Source organism: Apium graveolens, chromosome 3, assembly GCF_009905375.1.
Source record: "Apium graveolens cultivar Ventura chromosome 3, ASM990537v1, whole genome shotgun sequence".
Classification (NCBI taxonomy): domain Eukaryota; kingdom Viridiplantae; phylum Streptophyta; class Magnoliopsida; order Apiales; family Apiaceae; genus Apium; species Apium graveolens.
This window is the reverse complement of record NC_133649.1, coordinates 218699325-218717275: the sequence shown is the minus strand read 5'-3', so window position 1 is coordinate 218717275 and position 17951 is coordinate 218699325. Positions and strand designations below refer to the sequence as shown.

Below are 17951 nucleotides of genomic sequence, written 5' to 3'. Positions count from 1 at the left end.
AGGTAGTAAAGTTATAGTTTGAAAGGGGCAAAAAATAAGAGAAATGTTTTTTTCCATTTATCCATTGCCAACATAAAGAAACACCAACTTTCATTTAATTAGGCCCATATTATGAACTACATTCACGATTCAACATATATCATGCATAGAATAAATATAATCACGCATTACATTCATATCGTATCACCACATCTTAAACTTCATCCCAGCATACGCATTCAGCATCACACCAATATTGCAAAGCACACATCCATTCACAGTCTCATCGCCTAAATGAACAGGACAGGAAACACTAACACCAGCTCCGGTTATACCTTGAGGACAACCAGTATTCAAGAATATATCTCCCATATGGGTCAGAGCAGGAACAATTTCATGACCGTTCTGCCAGTAAAGACTGCGCAAAATATAGGTGGCAACCAATGATATGTAATGGCCCCTAAATGCTAACGCGTCAAGGGCACTCAGATGGGAATCAATATTTCCTGATGCGGTGAGAATTGCCTTACACCGCCTATATATTACAACATCGGCAATCCCCAGATCCTCAGCAATTTGAAAAAACCTATCAAAGGAGGCCTTATTAGCATCCGACCCCATATCCCCATACTTGTAGAACGAGCATAGTGGAAATCCCTCAAGCAACACGAGTATAACAGGTGCTCGCTTTGTCCTCGCCCATGCTATGAAGAAATTGTACACACTTTCAAACCCAGAGTTCACCAAATATTGCATTAGAAGACTCACCATATCAATAGGAAGACTTTCCACATTGTTATTTGATACCCTCATATTTCTATAATTTTACTACAACGAAGATGTCACTCTCTGGCAAGCCCAAATTCTCATAGGCACTCCTTTATATATGCCTCCGAACAACTTTCACCTTTCCACTGTCTTAATCACCAGGAGCAGTTACAAGATGCTTGAAATGGCAAACTATGAGACTCTTGAAATACCAACTTTCAGTTATGACATTTTCTTCTATCAGGGTATCGATTAAATATCTCTTTTTCTTACATCTTAGATGACTAATAAATTAAAATTAAATTTCTGGTAGTCAAAACTGGGAAATAAATTTGCATTTTTGATACACTATTTAAAATAATCACACAGTAAAATACAGATAAATATATCCCTAATTCAATAGACAGTTGAATTAGATGTTTCATTTATCTCTAAAAATTTAGAATTAAAACAAAATAAATTTTGGAAAGAAAATACATTTTTTAAAATTTTCTCTGTCATGTCCACATAAATTAAATCAATATAATTTATATATGTTGCATTATTTGTTATGTCCTCCTTACACTACTGCCATCTATCAGGGTTAGTAACACCAACACTGAAACTCAAACAACACCCTCTTTACATACTCTTAAGTACGCTGTGACAACCCCATATGTTGGTCAAAATCTAAAACCTAGAAATTTATACACCAACAACAACCTTCTTTCACTATTCTGCCACTCTGAGCTGCAATCGCAAATGGAGATTACTACAATGAAACACGGGTATTTTGCACTATTTAATTATTTAAACTATTGTATTCCCTTGACTGTTAAGTATTCTCATTTTTTGGACCTTTGTTTAATATTTTGTCAGCCAGAAATTTCAGTATTACGTCGTCGTACCCGGAGGCACACACAGATAATAGAACTCGGCGATTTATGCGATGGATATCACTCTAAAAGAACAAATGTGCGCATCATTCGGATATGGCATACTTTCTCATACAACACATATTACGATTCAGCCACCAATTTCATTGTGCTGGATGCAAAGGTATAAGTTCTTTACTCTAATACTCCCTAACCCACACAGCCTTAACTGATCTTAAAAATGAATAATCTTCAGGATAATCAGTATTGGGCAACTGCCGATAGAATAGAAGGCGAACGCCTGAAGGCTTTGGTATGTAGGGGTCTTCTATACAATATTACAAACTTCAAAATTATTCCTCTCCATACCGCTTTCAGCCCAATACAGACAGATATATTGATAATCTTTGGTAAAACAACCACGATACATGACTGCCTACTTGGGAGTTCAGTACCACGGTTCATATTTAACCTCAGCTCATGGGCCCAGATCCTTTCGAGAGTCGGCAACAACACAGTCCTGACCGGTAAGCTCCTCCACAAAAACTTCAGCCAATAATGATTACCACTGCAATAAATTTAAAATGACACTGAATCCAATTTTACCAATTCATTTCAGATATTGTCGGGATCATAATACAAACTAACGATGTGGCATACCAACATAATGGCGTTAAAAGGGTGACAATAGTTTGTTAAACAACAGGTGATTCTACCAAACATAACATTAACCCCTACAACTTACTTTCTGGCCATATTTATTAGTCCACACCTAAAGTTGAGAGTTCGCTGAATTATGCTAAATCAAATTGCAGGCTTCAAGAAATGAATGTCTCCTTATGGGGGAAAGGTGTTACCCAGTTCCTGATTGAGCATAAGATGCACCGACAAAAAAATATGGTTCTCATTGCCACCGGTTTGTTAGTCAAACAACAAAAAGGTGATCCTCACTCAATATAAACCTTATGCAGACATGTATATGTTAGGATAACAAATCCCCTATATATGCACACAAATGGACCTCAAAAGCCAATAAAAAAACCATTTCGGCCATTCACATTACATGTATTCACATATTTGAAAACTGGCATTGCTACATCTTTCCTTAATTATTTGCCTTTATATATAAAAGATAGCAAATTAACTCAAAGAAACCTAAACACCTGCTTCCTACAATGCAATCTAAATTGCTGATAAATGGGGCTATAATTCTTACTACTGGTAGGATAATGGGTCGGCCACAAAAGCACACAAACTCCCAAAATTAGCACGCAACTCACATTTACGTGAAATCTAATAAACCTATACACCGCCTATTACAAAAACAAATCAACTATTAACCTGCAATAATGGAAGACGCTTTATTTATGTGCCACATGGGACATCATTTTATCTTCCACGACAGCAACAAATCTATTCTTCAATCCAAACTGTGAAGAGGTGCGACCGCTACCTGCATATGTTACAGCTACATATGGTGATTTTATATGTCCGGTTCCCAACCCAGCAAGGTACCCCTACCAAGTTTTACCGGAAACAAGCACTACACCTTGCTCAACAATACAGAAGCTTCTGCACATCAGGCTTTGGATTTACCAAAAGGTAGATTCCTTACATTACAATTTTCAAGACATTCTTCCCTTTCTTTTCGAATATAATCTTTCCTTTCAATTGCTAAACTAAACATAAACGTCTGCTGCCATGTAAGTTCCGTTGCGACGCCGTCATCCTAAATATAATTCTACGAGGTTGCCGTCATGATGGTTCCTGTATTCGATGCAAAAATGAGGTTTTCGCACAAGGAAGCAGCTACTACTGTGCACAGTGCGACATAAACTACATAACCCCAACAAGCAGGTTAGCAACTTTCTTCAATATACCTAATTCGACACATATCTATAACATTAAGCATAAAATAATTTTCACATCACAATCACCCCCTCATTTATTTTCCAAACAGGCCCGCTTTCATTCTGGACGTCGCCGACCATACCGGGAAAACAAAATTCACACTCCAAACACTTGAACTTCGGCAACTGTCTGGTTACTCTAGAGAAGAGCTTCTTCATGGGAGCACAGTAATATACTTCGCATAACACCTAATACTCCTAATTCAGATAAAACATCTCTGTGAAAATCGACATAAATAAATTACTCATACCTTGTGTTTGCTTGTGGACAGGTGCGTGGGATTCCAACTTTTCCACAAGCTCTACAGAAATTAAAGAATGCACGATGCACTTTTGAGGTCACACTGAAACCATCATGCTACACAAATAAGACTGGGAAGTTCATGATTAAAGAAGTGCTTCAGTTCGCCAAGAACGCAAACTACTGATGACGTCTCTAATTCTTTCGATACTTAACTGGTAGCAGCTGTAATCGAGGCTTACAGCTCTGTTTGATGGTTTTAACCTGCTGGGATTCAGATTTCATCCCAAGTAAAGTCACACTGATGTAACTTGCCACTACATGAAAAAATCCGGAATCATTCCAGTTGGTGAACAACGCGTGTTTGTTTCCTTATTTTTTACTACTTTCATCATTAACCAGATTTGGTTGGGATTCACACAATTCTCCCAGGTCTTTTCCATTGCGACCATCTGGAATAGTATAAATCTGTTATCTTGTTAGAGTAATCTAATCTCCCGACTCCGTACACTCACTAGGGCACCTTCTCCAGTAATTTTTAAGTAAATTCTAAGTTACTATTAATCACCAATCTACACGAATCCAATCATTTCAAACTTGAAACATCTTTGCCATCTCCAAATTGTGTCGGGCATGAACTATCACAAATCATACATATTACTTTAATTATAATATTAATGTTCAATCATACCAGTTTTTCACACAAATAATCTGACTTATATGTATTATAGTAATATATAATATACATAGAGGAGGACTCCAAGTCTGGTATCTCAATTTAGAGCACCAAGTCAACTTCTATAAGGATTTCACATTCGGTTAATGACGCATCTAAATTTATAGATAATCCGATCAATGTGTTTAATTTGAGAGATATGGCGACACTTTTGTTTACTATGATGAAGGAGGAAGTTGAGAGGAAGGAAGGCCTGGAATCCTCAAACCCGGGTTGTTATGCTACTACCATGTGTGGAAGGAAAAATCTAACCAACGGTTTTGATGATACCCCAAGATCATCAGATTTGATATTGACAATTGACGAGGATAATGAAGATACATATTCAGCCCCTTCTGTTTTACCTTCCTGTTTTCATCCTGTCATTTCTCCAGCATACTACAAGTATAACTAGCAAATACTAATGCTATTGAAGAAACTGTGCAGTGTTTAGGATACAGACTTAGGCTTTCAATATCTTAATAGTAGCATAAACGCAGACCTTAAATTTGTTATACCTCAGTTTCTGCAAAATAGCATGATTCTTTATCAGCTTTTAATCTATCTGCTACATAAATTTGAGTGGGTCATCGTACATATTTTAAGGATTCTCCCCAAAATTTGATCAAACCTTTGCAAGAAGTCTGGCGCCTACCTCACTGAGAGATATCACTTTTTTTTTAATTTATTACTCAACTACATCTGGGGAGAAGCTAACATGATGGCACTGGTACTTGTAGTCTGAAAATTGACACAAACATGGAAGTTCAAATCGTAATGGTTTTCTGTTTAATATTTAATATAATATGTGAATTCCATCACGGAGCCTTGCAACATATGTTACGAAGTTTGAACACATCTCTGCTTAAAGTATCCCCACTTACAACATATCGGAAGTTCAAAAAAAATACTGGAGGGCCTCGTGGCGCTGTTGCTTTCTAGAATAGTGATAGATTACTATATAACATCCGATTAAATGTACTAATGATACTCTATAATTCTATATAGAGCAATATGTGATTGATTTAACGTTAACCCAAAGGGAGATCGAAAATTTCTTATAACATGTCTCAATTACAGGCCTAGAACCACAATTTAGGCCAAACGGTGCAGATTAAGTCATGTTTACCTATGTTCAGCAATGAACATCTACAAGAGCTTTCTAAAAAATTGTTTAGATATCTTCGCCGGTCCTGCACCTTAACTATCAACATAACTGCACTATCAAATTAACAGTTCGCGGCAACACAAAGATAACACGCATCACAACCATTATTGCATTTCAGAAACCAGACTGCACTTTTTAAATAGTCGATACTAGAGTTTGCCCATGCCTTGCACAGGCTACAAAGCTAGTTAAGACAATAACATGACAACATCATAACAGGCGGGTCGTCTATTAGGTTTTTGCATTATTTACTAACGGAGTTAGACTTGAGTTAACGATCGTACACCTTTTGCACTCCTTTGCAAATACCGAGTACACATTATGCAATTACCCTAATTAGAGGTACATGTTATGCATTTTTGGCAAACTTAAAGCACACATTCTGCATTTTACTCTAATATAAATTATGAGTAAATTTTTATGCATTTCAACTTCTTATTGGAATTCTCGGAGTACATCCATGTTCTACAAATAAAATATGTTGTAAAACGTACCTTATAAAACATGTTTCACAAATATTATTACTTGCAAAAAATTATACAAATTTCATACATTTATAAGTATAATATGAATTTTCTGCAACTAAACATGTAACATGAACATTTTTGTTCCACAAACTAAACATATTTTGTAAAATAATATATTTTACAGTGTTAAAAGTTATGCAATCGACAAATTTTTTAATAAAATAGTGATATTTGTTGAAAAATAATATGTTTTGTAATATTTTAAATTATATTTTATTTGCAGAACATATATGATCGAAGGTTTCTAATTAAAGAGTGAATTTCATAGAACTTAACTCTGTAAATTATAATAAAAATCAAATATTTGTAGAGTTTTTTTGTAATTGAATACATTTAAATATTCAAATTGTTTTTTGACAAAATTTAAGGGCACAGAAACCCGATATTTAAATGAAAAATTTGTGCTCCCGCCTATTACTGGCTCTGATACCAATTTCTGGGGTAGGTTTCTATTCTGGATCATTTATATATCTAACAACCCTAAAGAGGAAGGCGCATTAAAATACATATTCATATCGATTAATATGGTTATTTTACGCATGTAGTAAGCAGTAGACAAAAACGAATTCATTTTTATGAAATTATCCCTATAATCTCATACTAATTAAACATCACAATTTTAGACAACATTATTTTATAATGCTAGCATACACAATAAGATTTAAATCAGAATTTTTAATGAGTGCTGCTTGTCAAACTCAAACACGTCCGACCAAGAGCAAAAGCATTGTCTTGCTTCTCTGGAAGAGACGCCTTTATTCAGAAATTTTTAGGAATTTTGAATGACACCAAACGTTTTAAAAACATAGAAATATTGCAGATCTTTCAGTTTATCTAGACTTTGAACAAAAAAAATACGGCAAGAAAGAGGCTAAACTAAGGAAACAGGTTATGTACTTGAAACATGCATACACCAAACCATCATAGAGGTTTTATTTTACATTGCAAGTAAAAACTTAAGCAAGTTGACTTGTCATCAAACTTCAATTGCTTGCTTAATTACATTGACAAACCAATAAACACACAAACAAAAAGTTGGGCTATAGCTTATATACATTATTGTCATTATTCTTCTGCCAAGATTTCACAGAGCATAATTTACATTGCTGCGGTTTCTGAACTATATATAACTGTGTAGCTATATGTGTATGTTGGGAACAAAATTATGCCTGTGATTAAGACGGTTATGCTGTATTTATCCTTTGATGTGGCTAAGCATCCAAGCGGGCATTGTTGTGCTAGTTTGGTGGTGTTGTGCTGTTTCTTCCACTTCTCCATCTTCTACAGCTTGACAAGCATCACTGCATGGAGTTAATACTTGGCTTAGTAACAGACTTCACCATCTATAATGTCGTATTAGTCATAATTCACTTTTAAACAGGTGCTTTGCATTTTGAAGGGACAAATTGAAGACAGCCAAAAGTTTGCACTAGTGCAGTGGATCAATTTTTAAATCCGACATATATGAAATAATCTCAACCTTACAAACACCTCAAGAAAGTATTGCCAAACAAACTCTGAGAATGACAAAAATACCACACAAATTAGGGGGTAATTTAGCGGGTAAAATGGTACACCAAGAAAAATTGGCACATATTAGCACCCATGTTGTATCCGATTAATGTCACAGGAAAGCATATTTTTATTTTGTTTTGGAAGAGAAGATTCACATTAAGCAGGTGCTAAAATAGATAACTTTTTTGAAAATGTCATTTTGGTCAATTTTCTTTCTAATAACACTAACCCGAGGTTCACAGAATGCAACTGTTGTGGCAAAGCAATGGATGAACTCTCATCGTTTTGCTGCTCCACAGGAGGTGTTTGGTCTATCTCCTTCTCCTTGTCCTTCGCCTACAACAATTTCATTGCTTATATATTCATAATGTTCCAGGGATGGTACAGTGTAATGGTAACATTTAACACAATACAGATTACCTGCTTGACAAGCGAGTTATTGTGTTCCTGCAAATTCTTGTCCTGTTTCATATTGAACAAAGATTGTTCTCAATGAATCTATTTCTGGGGAAAATGTTAACTTCGTCTATCTTTTTATTGCGACATCACCATGTATCCCATTTCCATTGTATTTAAACTATTACGATTAATAATAACAAATTATACAGGAGGGGTTTTACCTTCCTTTGAAGTTGAGAAATAGACTCAAACATGAGTTGACTCTGAAATTAAAAATATAGTTCAGATTAACCTGATTAGTTTTGTACCAAAAAGAGAACATAGTACTTGGGCAAGAGCGCAGGTATCATATTACCTTTCTTGATCTTACGTGTTTAAGAGCCAAATCAAGTTGGTGCTCCAAATTGTGAAGCTCTTTTAAATTCAAAGAATCTAAGTCTTCTCCCATATAATGCCTAGAGACAAGGAAAAAAGAACTCTGGTTTAGTTGTATTGTTGCAAATATAAATGAGAACCTGAATATATTTACGACTACCTACCTTTCATTTTTCTGCAAAACCTCTATTCTAGCTTGAAGTTTTGCATGCTCCAAATTCCAACTTCCCTGAATTATGCAAGTTATATTCATTCAGCAAGAAATCTAATACAATGGAATATTAAAAGGCAACAAAAGCTTTTTTTAGATAACATATCTTTCAGTTAAAGAACTTCACTATAGAACTGCAAAAAAATTGTTAGATCTTGTCTAGATTCACCTGTGTTTCGATATCAGTTGCAACGAGCTGCCTTTCTGCATACGAGTATCTCTCATATCGTTCAAGGATCCTTTCCATACTGTTAGATACCAGTCAATGTTGAAAAAGAAATAGTTAGTATTCACAATGATTTTAGAAGCCATCTCTTTAACACCATCTCTTTAACACAATTGTTGCAAGTCTTAAAGGATCTAATTGCATTTGCAGCTCCATGACTACTACTTCTGTATCCAAACAAAGTCATCACAGTAAATGAAATTCGTATTGTGAACATTAATTTTAACAGTAGATTATGTTCAGACACTGGCCCCTCACTTAACTTGGTCTCACTGACATGCATGATTCAACTTGGAGCAACACCAAATAGCTTTCTAGCATGGTAAATACAAAGACAATAGTTCTGAGCACACGAGCTAAAGAAACACAATGCTCCCAAAGTGACAACAAATCTTGTAGCTATAGTTGTGACAACAAGCCTGACAAAACTGTGTGAAATGCAGAGAATCTAATGAACAGCTAAGATTTACCAAGAAATGGAAAAAACTTTATTATTAACTGCGGGATAAGGGTGTGCAGTACAATTGTTGTCCCCATGTTATTATTCGATTCTCGCTCAAACTGAGATTTATTATAAAAAATATTAATTTGTTATAGTTAATATTTTACAAATGAGAGGTGGAGGTAACTAATTTTTTAAATTTCTATTGTATTTCCATAATAAGTTGCAAAGGCATTAGTCATGGAGATGCATGATAGTGCTAGACTGCTAGTCCTCTCATTATTCCAAGTGTCTGGTGACGGCTTTGTTGGAAAATAGGATCTTACTCAAAAACACACAACTCAAGATATCTAGGAAAAGAGGTATTTGATATAAACTATATTCCTTGAAAATAATTTGATCACAAATGATTTGGTACAAGGCTTTATATAGGATTTCATACAAAAATCTAAACACTTACTTAATTGCTAGAGTTCAAAAGGCTTATACTTAAATACTAGACATCAAAAGACACACTACTAGAACACTTTATTAATAGTTCTGGAGATTAGACAAAATCAAGTATAATCTAGAATAGTCCATACACTTCTATTATTTTAAGTCAAAATTATATTTTATTTTTAACACCCTCCCTTAATTTTAAATATCCCGGCTAAATAGGCTTCGAAATTTGTTGAAGACGTCACTCTTGAGAGGCTTTGTAAATATGTCACCTATTTGATCTTGGGACTTCACATAGTTGACCTCCACTTCATTTCTTGTAATGCATTCTCGAATATAACGATATTTTGTGTCAATATGCTTGCTCCATTTATGAAATACCGGATTTTTCGCCAAAACTATAGCCGACTTGTTATCAACCAATATTTCGGTAGACTCATTTTGTGGCATGTTGAGCTCCTTTAAAACTTTCCTTAACCATATAGCTTGACAAACCTAGGAGCATGCCGCCACATATTCTGCTTCACAAGTAGATAAAGTAATAATGGGTTGCTTTTTTGAACTCCATAAAAAAGATGTATCACCCATAAAGAACACATATCCGGTGGTACTCTTTCGCTCATCAATGTCACCGGCCCAATCACTATCACAATAGCCAACAATTTGAACTCACCAGAATGATGATAAAATAACCCATAATTCATCGTACCTTTAAGATAATGAAGAATCCTCTTGGCCTCTTTCAAGTGTGTTGTTGTTGGAGACTCCATGTAGCGACTAACAAGTCCAACACTATAAAGTATGTCGGGCCTCGTGCATGTCAAGTATCTCAAACTTCCCACAAGACTTTTGAAGTAAGTAGAATCCATCTGCTCACCTTCTTCAAAATTTGACAACTTTGATTCAAACTCAATAGGGGTGCTAACGGCTTAACAATTTTTCATCTTGAACTTCTTCAAAATCTCCTTTGTATAGCTTCCTTGTGATATTAGTATTCCATCATTCATTTGCTTCATTTCAATGCCAAGATAGTAAGACATAGATTCAATGTCGGTCATCTCAAATTCTCTTGTCATGTCTTTCTTAAATTTCTCAAACATACTTGGACTATTTCCCGTAAATATTAAATCATCCACATACAAGCACACAAGAAGAAATTCTCCATTTTTTGTAACCTTGGCACATAGAACATGTTCATGAGGACACTTGTGAAATCCTTGAGATTGAAAGTATTTGTCAAGTCTACTATTCCAAGCCCTTGACGCTTGTTTCAATCCGTATAGGGCCTTCTTTAACTTTAATACTTTTCCTTATTGTCCTTTCATGATGTATCCCAATGGTTGCTCCACATACACAGTTTATTCAAGAACACCATTAAAAAGGCAGATTTTACATCGATTTGATGAATTTTTCATCCATTTTATGCCGCCAACTAGATTATTAGCCATATAGTCTCTATTCTAGCAACCGGTGCGGATACTTCGTCATAATCCACTCCATGTCTTTGATCGTAGCCTTTGGCCACCAATCTTGTCTTGTATTTTTCAATCATGCCTTGGGCATTTTTCTTCACCTTATATACCCACTTCACACCAATAGCTTTTTGCCCTTTAGGAAGTGTTGCTAAATCCCATGTGTCATTCTTCTTGATAGACTCAATCTCCTCGTCCATTGCTTTCTTCCACCTTTCATCTTGTACGGCTTCTTTGAAACTCGTTGGTTCAGTTTCCACCAGAAGACAAAGTAGAGTTAAGTCGGAAATGGCGGGAACCTCATCCGTTTTATCATAAATTTCTTAAAGACTTTTATAATTTCTTTGTGGTGTCTCATCACTATCACTTGAAAAAGATGAGGAAGTTGTTTGTTCATCACTACTTGTTGCTTGTGGTGATGTGGGAGGAGTGATATGTTACCCATAATTTTTTTCAAGATCTTCTTCATCACCAAATGGGAAGAATTTATAATCTTCTTGTGTGTTGCTCCAATCTCATGAGCTTTCTTCATCAAACACAACATCTCTACTAATAAAAAAATTTCATTGATGGGGTTGTAAAGTTTGTACCCCTTTGCTCTTGCATCGTAGCCAACAAAAACATACTTCTCACTTTTATAATCCAACTTTGTTCGTAACTCATCATCGACATGCGCATAAGCTATGCTTCCAAAAACTTGTAAGTAGGTATTTGATGGTCTTTTTCCTTTCCATGCTTGTTATGAAGTCGTGTCTTTGACACTTCTTGTTGGACATCGATTTGACAAGTAAACGGCACAATCTACCGCTTCGGCCCAAAATTCCTTAGGCATATTTTTGCTCTTTAGCATGCTTCGAGCCATGTTAAGAATGCTTCTATTTTTTCTTTCCGCGACTCCGTTTTGTTGAGGTGATCTTGGCACCGTTACGGGTCTTCTTATTCCATGATCTTCACAGAATTTCAAGAACTCATTTGAATTGAATTCGCCTTCTTGATCCGAACGAATTGCTTTTATTTGATATTTGCTCTCCTTTTCAATTTGGGCTTTGAATTTTTTAAAACATTCAAAAACTTAAGACTTCTATTTGAGAAAGTATGCCCATGTCTTGCGGCTAAAATCATCAATAAATAATAAGAAATAACGGTTTTTTCTAAAAGATGGAGGATTAAAAGGCCTCCATACATCCGAGTGAATAAGTTCAAGCGGCTCATTTGCTCTCGTAATGGATTTCTTTGGAAAACTCTTTCTTGATTGCTTTTCTAATAGACATCCTTGACAAATTTGATTTGGATGATTGATGTGAGGCAAGCCATTCACCATGTGCTTCTTAGATAGTGAATTTAATCCTTCAAAATTTAAGTGCCCAAGCCTAAGATGCCAAAGCCAAGAAGAATCTCCAACACAAGCCTTTAAACATTTTGGACCATCATTTTCAATTTTGAGAATAAACATACGATTCTTGGTTATAGGCACCTTAGCAATTAAGTTATCACAAGTGTCTCTCAAGTTAAGAAATTCATCTTTCATGGTGATGGTGTAGCCTTTCTCCATTAGTTGGCCCAAACTCCAGATATTATTTTTCATACTAGGTACATAATAAACACTTGAAATAAAATCATGATCTTCATTTTTCAAGCGAATTAAGATGTTATATCTTCCTTTGATGGGCACTCCCGAAGAGTCTCCAAAAGTGATTTTGCCATTCACATTTTAATCGAGATTCACGAACAAGGTTTTATTTTCACACATATGATAACTTGTCCCACTATCAAGATTAGCTTTCTCCTCAACTTGATTTTTTGAAGTGCGGCACTCGGAAGCATAATGACCATATTTTTGACAATTATAACACTTGACACTTGATTTGTCATACCTTAAAATAAATCTTCCTCTTCCACTGCTTCTTGAATTTCTTGTCTCGCACACTCTTTCATCTTTTTGATTTTCCTCTCTTTGTTGGTCACGTCCTCTTCCTTGTCCATGTAAGAAGCCTCGTCCACATCCTAGGTCACGACCTCTTTGACTTGTGTATCTTCCATCATTATCTTTGAAATATAATTTTGCTTGCAAGGCTTGTTCAATTGGCTCATTCCTTTTTAACATTTTTTCTTCATGGGCTTTGTAGTGATCCCACAAGCTCATCAATAGTCATTTCATCTATTTCTTTAGCCTCCTCAATTGCCACAACTTTATAATCAAATTTAGAAACAAGTGAACGAAGAATTTTTTCAATAACACGAACATCACTTACCTCTTCTCCATTGCTTTTGGTGGACAATGGTCAAGACCCTTGAAAAATAATCAAAAATTTATTCGGATTCTTTCATTCGCAATGCCGCAAACTCGCCACGAAGTGTTTGTAACCGAACTCTCTTCACTTTTGCATCTCCACTAAAAGAAGAATTTAGAATATCCCAAACTTTCTTTGATATTGCGGAAACCACCTTTTGTAGCATAGAATCATCCAGACATTGATGGATGATCATAATCACCTTTTGGTCCTTTCTTTGGGCTTGTAATTGATCTTTTTGAACTTAATTCAAATTTGCTTCATTTTCGGGCACCACTAATCCTCTTTTCACAAGTTCCCACACATCATTTGCTCCAAGGATCGCTTTTATACGAATGCACCAATTCTCATAATAGTCTTTGGTGACTTTTGGCATTTGCCATTAAAACATTCCATCTGCCATGATCTCCTTCTTCTTTAACAAACACAAGTCTTCTTCGAGGACAAGTAGAACATTTGGCTCTTCATACCACTTTGTTGGAAGAAAGGATCTTACTTAAAAACACACAACTCAAGATATTTAGGAGAAGAGGTATTTTATATAAAATTTATTGCTTGGAAATGATTTGATCACAAATGATTTGGTACAAGATTTTATATAGGACTCTATGAAAAAATCTAAACACTTATTTAATTGCTAGAGTTTAAAAGACTCTTGTTTAAATGCTAGACATCAAAGACATACTATTAAAATACTTTATTGATAGTTCTAGAGATTAGACATAATCGAGTATATTCTAAAATAGTTCATATATTTTTATTATTTTAAAACAAAATTATATTTTATTTTTAATAGGCTTGGCGCTAGGACAATATATAGCATACCACGTCACTATAGTCTGAGACAAATCTTACCCAAATAGGGAACTAAAGGACACTATAAAGTTATTACCTGTTAAAGGCAGCCGCTATCCATCCGTCAGACTTCTAACGTGTCATGTTACTTGTCATGTTACTTGCATATACAAGTTTATAGGTGAGGGTACTAGTCTGAACCTTGGACTAGTTAATATCCATCAGACTACAAATTTCATCGGTGTTGGTAAGTGTTGAAATTAATTTAAAGTTGCTAGAGAGAAATTCAAAGTTGGATGGATAAGCCGTCCATTGAGTTCTATTTAAATACATTTTCAGTTTCTAACTTAGAAATAAGTTGTAACAAGATAAGAAAAGGTACTTATCATATCTTTTAGTTATTTTAAATAGCTATATATATAATTTATTTTCCGTTTCTAGCTCAGGAATAAGTTGTATAAGATATGATAATTATGTATATTTTAGTTGTTTTATAAAGATCATTCCTGGGACTTTCTACATATTTGGTTTTTATCTCTACATCTTTTCTATTTCTGCATTTTGTCTATTTTCTAGTAATAACTACATACATATGGTATCGGAGCTAGGTTTTTTTTAGAAAAAAACAGATATTATAAATCATTTGACATGACTGAAGAAACAAAGAACGAAGTTGGTTCCGTTGATAATAGTGCTAGCAGAGGTTCTCAATATGACAATCAAGAGGCAAAGACAGAATGCTAAGTCGGCTCTAAAGGATATGCAAATTAATCACCAAGCCAATGCATGTTCCGATGAGGCACAAGTGGCCATACACAAAACTTTATTGGAAGAGAGGGCACCATGATGAAAGTGCTTCAAATTTTTAAAAAAATAGATATTTGTGGGAACCGGGAAGTCGGAAGTGAATCAACAGATATTTTCAAGGTTGCTAGAATTTTACAACTTTGAATTCTGAAGAGAGTTTTTTGAAATTTTGGATGGAGTTTTGGTCAACTGAGTTGTATTCATGCAAAAAGCTCTTTTGACATATCATGCACAGATTAATTTATGTAACTAATCTGTGAACGCAGTACTACTGCTTAAGATAAATATCTAACATAACAAACTCTTGATACTAAATATTCTAGTTAAAAATAAATTTATATATCAAATTTAATCTGACATATAACCTTCTTTTTGTAATAAACCTGATTAACGGTCAAGGGGAAGATGGGTTTTTACTTTCTCAAAGTATCAAGTGAGAGACTAACAAAAAAGTTCTATGGGCAATGGCATGGGAGATATTATAACAATATTTTATGCAAAAGCAAAATATCTTTGAAACCCAGGAGTATATTACCATCCTACCATGCACCAAATTCTGGAATAAAATTGTGTATTCTAAATGTAAATACAAACTTAAAGAGCTACTTTCATCCTGCCCTAACTTAGTTAGGCAGCCTGTTAAATATTCGATTTGATTGATCAGTTTCTTGGGCTTAATGGAGTATCGTCTAATTAACTTAAATAGGTATAAATATCAAGTCAACAAGTTTTAAAATAATAATGAGTATAAATATATTTAAAATTTATCTAAAAATGATTATAGACGATCAAATTAAATATAAAGTTTATCTTTAGATCTTATCATGGCAAAAACAAGAATTTTACAATTTTTAAAATAAAATCAGGGAAAAATAACTATAAAAATAAAAATAAGTAGCAACCAAATTTCTTAAACCAAGTATGTTTTATAAAATTAGTCCACTAATTTTAATTTGGTGTTGCATGTTGGAAAAAAAATGTGCTAATTAATAAAAGACTATGTTTACCTCACAAACATATATTTGATACACCCGTTTAATTTATCTCAAGGACCGATAATTAACCCGCTAGGCAGCTATTCACATGTAGACATAAATAAATTACACAACTTTATATGTAGCCTTTTGTGTTAGATTTTTATCCATACATATATCATCCTACACACACGATATTAATAGCCTTTTCTGGAGTTCAAGATTTGGTTAGGAATCAAATTAGACTGGGCAGTCATAGATGTATAAATAATTAGGTTCTCTCCAGGTATCATTTGGAAGATGCTGAATAAACTCATGTTGAGTTTGTGATGAACACTGAACAGAAATAATGTTGAAGCTGTACCATAAACTCTAGTTTCCATTGTGTACCGTGCAGCAGTGTAATTGTAATACTCACACACTATGTTTGTTTAATATATACATCCTAAACTTATACAAACCTTGAACTCATTCTAAAAAGACTTTAGTCTGGCTCTAAATATAATCCCAGCCAGGAGAATCATAGCAAGTAACTAAGTATTGTATGATAAATTCTGAACATTAACTAAATATATGTTGTATAGCATATCTGAACTTGGCTAAAAAATCTTCAAATGATTCATTCCACCTACATTTTCTACCTTTTGATTTTACTCCTTGATGCTACAGGCTTTTTTTTTATCATAGCAGTTGACAATTGACGTATACATAGTATACTACACATGCTACTTATTTTCCCAAAATTGAGCTTTCGAGTGAGTTAAGTGTTAAGATAATATAAGATTCTATTAAGTTTTTACCCAGAATTGAGTTTTTGAGCAAGTGGAGCCTTAAGATATAATATAAAATTCTATTAACAACAATAGAAGATGTTAATTCATATCTTGCTTTTTTGTTCCTATTATTAACTCATTTCTTGTACCAACTGCGGATAAAACATCCTGTTAGTACAAAGTTTGGAATATTTTCAGTTATAAACAGAATCTGTAGTTTATATTTTATATATCTGATAACTTAATAATGCAAGATATTTTAAGATATTTTATAGAATAATAATAGTAAAATCAAGTAGCAGCTGAAAATGAAGGAGCATACTGGGGAAAGCCAGATAGTATTTTAGAGTATCAAAACATAATCATCGTATCATGCATGAAATCAAAGAAGAAACAAAACATAAACATGTAGTTTGGGTAAGTAGGGAGAGGGAGGCTTAACAAACCAGGAATCAGTAGCATATTCACAAAGCTTGCCTTTAGTAGAGAAAACAATCAAAGAAACCTCAGCATCACAAAGAACGGAGATCTCATGAGCTTTCTTCAATAACCCAGATCTCCTTTTAGAAAAAGTCACTTGTCTGTTTATCTTGTTCTCTATCCTCTTCAACTGAACTCTTCCCCTTCCCATTCTCCTTCACTTCACTTGTGTTGTTGGTATGTCACTTTCACATACATATCATGTATGTGTTGCATGTACGGGACAGAATCAAAATCTAGGGGGGAGAGAGAGAGAGAATAAGCAATGAATGTGAAAGAGTTGAGATGTAAAACAAGAATATATATGAGACACAGCTATACCATTTATATAAATGGAAAGATGAGATTTAGGGGTATTAGCAAACCGGGCGGTTTTGAGCATAACGTTGTCGATTTTTTATTGGACAACCCAGTTTACGTCATACTTTTTAAGTGGTTGGTTCTTGACTTTTTATGTTGTCGATAGTCCATTTGGCACATTTGTTACTAAAATTTGCTAGGACGAATAGTATCCTACGAGTATAATTACCGAAAATACCGACTAGGGTTCGACCTGCCAAATCGGGTAATTGAATCGGTCCCGATGAA

The 17951-nt window shown here is 34.5% G+C and overlaps 1 protein-coding gene across 1 annotated transcript; it reads right to left on the bottom strand.

The window, feature by feature from the left end:
• Positions 1-7071: 7071 nt before the first annotated feature.
• Positions 7072-17679, bottom strand: LOC141713106 (agamous-like MADS-box protein AGL8 homolog). The gene is made up of 8 exons (XM_074516349.1): positions 17330-17679; positions 8832-8910; positions 8616-8680; positions 8432-8531; positions 8298-8339; positions 8098-8139; positions 7907-8013; positions 7072-7463 (listed from the first exon to the last, which is right to left on the bottom strand). The coding sequence occupies exons 1-8, from the start codon at positions 17512-17514 to the stop codon at positions 7358-7360; spliced, it is 726 nt and encodes a 241-aa protein (XP_074372450.1). The 5' UTR covers positions 17515-17679; the 3' UTR covers positions 7072-7357.
• Between the last annotated feature and the right edge of the window lie 272 nt (positions 17680-17951).

What these genes read in the sequence shown, in the direction of transcription:
- LOC141713106 (XM_074516349.1), bottom strand. Translation starts at nt 17,514, where the DNA reads ATGGGAAGGGGAAGAGTTCAGTTGAAGAGGATAGAGAACAAGATAAAC. An exon ending in AACACGTAAGATCAAGAAAG is followed by an intron (nt 8,340 to 8,431) that starts GTAATATGATAC and finishes TTTTAATTTCAG; the next exon opens with AGTCAACTCATGTTTGAGTC. An exon ending in TTGCATTCTGTGAACCTCGG is followed by an intron (nt 7,464 to 7,906) that starts GTTAGTGTTATT and finishes AACTCCATGCAG; the next exon opens with TGATGCTTGTCAAGCTGTAG.